The following is a 4,793-nucleotide window of genomic DNA, read 5'->3' on the forward strand; positions in this document are numbered from 1 at the left end:
CAGTCGGTCTCAAGGGTCACATTAGTGAAGCCTCTTAGAGCTACTCTAACCGATCCCGCAAAACACGCAGACCCGCAAAATTCTGGCGAGTATGCGGGCTCGGCCCAATTTTCGGCCAGAACAGAGCCTGCATACTCGCCCGGCCCGCAAATGTTTTTATCGCTGCCCGCAAACCGCACGCCCCGACCGCTATATCTACAGTTCCGCTGCTCGTTTGCGGGTCGAAACCCTATCCCCCGCTGCCGCCTAGCCCTCCGAATCCCCACCCCCTTCTCCACATTTCTCGTCGCCGGCGACCACCTCCCCGCCTCCAGCCGCCATGTGGGGCCGCATGTGGAGCTCCGGACGCGGCGGAAGCGACCCGGAGCGCGAGCGGCGCATCCGCTCAAACGGCACGAGGAAGCGCAGGGCCTGGAGGTGGACCAACCATGGCATGTCGCCGCCGGCGAGCTTCCGGTGGAGCGAGATGGAGGAGTACGAGCGCCGGCGCACGTCCTTCTACTCGGCGAGATCTTCGTACGCCGGGAGCTCCTCCTCCTCTGGCGCGGGCCTTCTCCCCGTGAAGAGGAGTGGCCGGAGGACGAGGAGGAACCGGAGGAGCCATACGAGTTCGACTTCGTCCCCGTCAAGGAGGAGCCAGAGGAGCCCGCTCCGCTCGGCCGCCGCCGAGTCATCGGGCCGGAAGACTACATCGCCGACGTCGACGCCGTTGCGGCCGCCATCGTCGAGCGAAGCCTGCGCGAGGAGGCGGAGCGCCGGCGTCACGCCGAGGAGGTCGAAGACCTCGAGTAGGGGTAGGCGGTCGCTGCCAACCTCGTCGTCAAGGAGAAGTACGAGGAGTGGCGCCGCATCCGCGAGGAGCAGAGGGCGAAGTACATCGACCTCTGCAGCTCCGGCGAGGAGGATTGAGCGTCATTCTCCTCCACGGCGTCGTCAGTTGCCGTGGCCTCGCTGCCGTCAGACCCGACCCCCAGTATTAACGCAATATGTAGTATGAACTATGTTTGTAGTGTGTTGATCATGATCTATGTAGTATGAGATGAACTACTCGCGTACGAGGTGCAATTTCTCCCGCATAAGTGTTTTTTCAAATTATGCAGTTTTAGGTATGGTTTCTGTTTGGCCACGCTAATTTTTGACCCGCAAACGCGATCTCCATAAAACCACAAACACGTTTTACGGGTCAAGTTTTTGCGGGGTATGCTAAAGTTACTATTAGAACAGGGCTGCAGGTTTAGTCTGTGCGAGGTGAAATACCGAGGGGGCGACGCACGATGGTTGCAAAGGAACGGACGAAGGAACGTTCCGTACTTTTCTCCACACACACAAAAAAAAAACAGAAAATAAAATCGACATCCAAATTCCAATTCCAATTCAAATTTGCGAGAGGTGGTCGTTGAGCAAAAATTAGACTAAGTAACCTGCTGACTTGTTCCTTTTTAATTGGACTAAGTAACCATCTCCTTCTAATTAATCGGGCCCCCCTGATTTTAACTGGTGGGGGTGGGCGCCAAGGCCCGTAAAACCCCGTAAAGCTCCGTTGATGTAGCAAAGCCGTCGGCAATACAAACAGATCGTTGTGCTGCACCTGCATGTAGAGTCGTATCGAAACAGATCGAACGATTTTGTCGGCGCTTTCATATTCTTGTTCCTCACTTGCAGTTGGAGAGCTCGATTATAGAGTATAGTAGCTATGTCGTGGTCTTCCCCGGAAAGCATGCTCTTCGTCGGAGCATCGGCCGTTGCCAGCGCTGCTCTAACCTGGGCAACGTGGACGTTGCTCGACGAGTTCAAGTACGACAAACGCCCTTCTTACACCAACTACAACGAACTCCTCGGCGTCAAGCCCCTGGACGCCACCGCCAGCCTCAGGACCTTGGACGCCGCCACGACTGATACCGTCATCGGCCGCAACGACGAGATCGACCACCTCGTCTGCATCCTCTGCCGGCGCACCAAAAACTGTGCCGCGCTCGTCGGCGCCGCGGGGGTCGGCAAGACGGCCATCGTTGAGGGCCTCGCACAGCGCATCGCCGCCGGGAATGTCCCCAACACGCTTGTCGGCGCACGCATCGTCGAGGTTGACATGGGGGCCATGATGGCCGGGACGCACTGGCGCGGCATGTTTGAGCAGCGCATCAAAGACGCCATCAAGGAGGCAGAGGAGGCGGAAGGCAAGGTCATCTTGTTCATCGACGAGATGCACATGGTCGTCGGCGCCGGCGAGCACAAAGGAGGCCCCATAGACGCCCCCAACATCCTCAAGCCGGCGCTGGCCCGTGGCCGGATACGTTGCGTGGGCGCGACGACCTCCGAAGAGTATCAAAAATATGTTCACACAGACGCCGCACTTGAGCGGCGGTTCCAGAAGGTTGTCATCGAGGAGCCAACTGTGCATGCGACCATTGCCATCCTTCAGGGGCTGAAGCACAGGTACCAAGAGCACCATGGCTTGAAAATCCAGGATGATGCTCTTGTAGCCGCTGCACATCTGGCTGCCCGCTACATTACTGGTACGTATACATACGTCAAGAATTCAGTTTACTCTTAGAGTATCCCTTAATTATACTCCCTCCGTATAAACAAATACTCTGATAAAGAGACGGAGAGAGTACTATATATATGATTGTTTAGGTTGAACATAATTGATGTATCTGATCATTGCCAGGCCGCAAATTCCCTGATAAAGCAATTGATCTTATGGATGAGGCATGCGCTACAACAAAGATGCACGCCGACAAACAAACGACCCTGGAAATTGTTGTTGGCCCTGGACATGTAGCACGGGTAAGTCCTAATCATATCCGTGAATAATTAATTCCCATATGTAATTTGTTTTCGGGGAATTCCTGTATGTTTTTAATGTGTTGTGTTCCTCACATCTAAAATTCATTTGAAGGTTGTGAGCCGATGGACTAAAATCCCTCTCACTACACTTGACCAAGAGGAGAACGAGAAGTTGATCCACATTGCGAAAAAATTGCATGAGCATGTTATTGGCCAGGATGAAGCTGTTAATTTGGTTGCGCAAGCAGTCCTACGTTCTAGGCTCGGATTTGGACAAATCGGACAACCGATAAGTGCATTCCTCTTTTTGGGCCCGATTGGCGTCGGAAAGACAGAACTTGCTAAAGCCCTCGCTGAGAAGATATTTGACAACGAGAAGGCATTGATTCACTTTGATATGTCGGAATATGCTGATAGTGGATTTGTGTCACGTCTCACCGGAGGATCTCGAAGGTTTGATTCTTAAACTTGATATACACTTTTTGTTTCTTGGCACACACATATCTCAAATAACAATATTTGATTTTCTAAAGCTATGAAGAATATGGACAACTCACCGAGAAAGTCAAGAGGCTCCCATATAGTGTTATCCTTTTCGACCAAGTGGATAAAGCAAATGCCTCGGTATTCAAAGTTTTTCACCAGCTGCTCGACGATGCTATGTTGACCGATGGCAAAGGGCAAGTTGTAGATTTCAAGAACACTATCGTCATTATGACCTCAAATATAGGAGCAGAGCACCTACCATCAAGAATCACGGGCGAAAATACAATCAAATCTGGAAGAGATCTCCTCATGAATCAGGTTTGTGAATCCCAACTATCCTTGTAACATGCTCGATTGGCAAGCCAATGATCATCTTATATACACTTGTTCATGCAGGTTAAGAAGCGCTTCAAGCCTGAACTTATCAATAGACTAAGTAAGGTTGTGATATTCGAGCCACTTTCGCACAATGAACTGAGGAAGATTGTGAAAATCCAGATGAACAATGTCATTGCAACAGTAGCTAACAAGGGTGTCTCCGTACTTGCAACTGATGCGGCCCTAGACGTCATTCTGTCACAATCACATGACCCGGTGAGTATATATAGCTTTTTTTTCATAACCATCACAAGATGACGATCCATTGTCCAGTTTTTAATGCTTCAACGCTCATAGGTGGATGGCGCAAGGCCCATTAGAAGGTGGGTGCAGAATCACGTGAGCACGATTCTCTCGGACATGCTGGTCGACGGAGAAGCCTGTGCAGGATCGACAATCTCCATTGATGCTGCCGCTGACGATAAGAGGGGGCTAACGTTCCAAGTGCTGAAGAAGCAGCAGGAGTTGGCAGATCAATGAGATGATTTTGGCCGTTGTCACAACCCTGATAGATGAAGAAAGATGCATGCTCATACATAACGCATAGGCATGTAATGTACACAGAAGTGATCATATATTGTTGTAAAGGGTTAATGAATGTAATGACAAGTGCGTACGGGTGTTTATCGTTTCTTTGTTTGATTGTTTTTTCTTCTTTAACTTTCAATATGTATAAACAAGTTACTATTTCTCTTCACAAAAAATATGGATTTTTCTGGAATTTCTCATCAGAGTGCACACTGGGTGGAGCACTCCAAGTATAATTAAAACTAGTAACTTAAGGACAATTTCAGTTTCAACACTAAGATGTAAGGATTATTACAAATTATAATCCAGACGCACAACTTTTACACACTAAATTCTCAGCAAAACAATGACTCGTCGAGCACAAACCATGGTACTCAGATAAGATCAGCGGCCCGGGAACAAACATAAATAGTGATTGCTCTTCTTCACACCCTTGTCCTCATCGTGGAAGTTACCGGTGGAACTGACAATACTCGGCGATGAGAACATCGACCTGCAGGATCCAATAGGGCCCCTCGTCTTCCCTTCCCATAGGTGGTGACTCTTAGCATACGGTCTACACTCCTCGAATTTCCTTATACGCCGGGTGCCAGGCTCTTCGCTGAGAGCTAAAG

At 50.3% G+C, this 4,793-nt stretch overlaps 1 protein-coding gene across 1 annotated transcript; it reads left to right on the plus strand.

Annotated features, from left to right (window-relative positions):
* Positions 1 to 1,537: 1,537 nt before the first annotated feature.
* LOC123083360 (chaperone protein ClpB1-like) lies at positions 1,538 to 4,265 on the plus strand. Its single transcript, XM_044505422.1, has 6 exons — positions 1,538 to 2,513; positions 2,669 to 2,787; positions 2,900 to 3,240; positions 3,321 to 3,591; positions 3,670 to 3,867; positions 3,949 to 4,265. Exons 1-6 carry the CDS (start codon positions 1,694 to 1,696, stop codon positions 4,129 to 4,131), a joined length of 1,932 nt encoding a protein of 643 aa, XP_044361357.1. The 5' UTR covers positions 1,538 to 1,693; the 3' UTR covers positions 4,132 to 4,265.
* Positions 4,266 to 4,793: the final 528 nt, after the last annotated feature.

The sequence above is a fragment of the Triticum aestivum genome, chromosome 4A, assembly GCF_018294505.1.
Source record: "Triticum aestivum cultivar Chinese Spring chromosome 4A, IWGSC CS RefSeq v2.1, whole genome shotgun sequence".
Lineage (NCBI taxonomy): Eukaryota > Viridiplantae > Streptophyta > Magnoliopsida > Poales > Poaceae > Triticum > Triticum aestivum.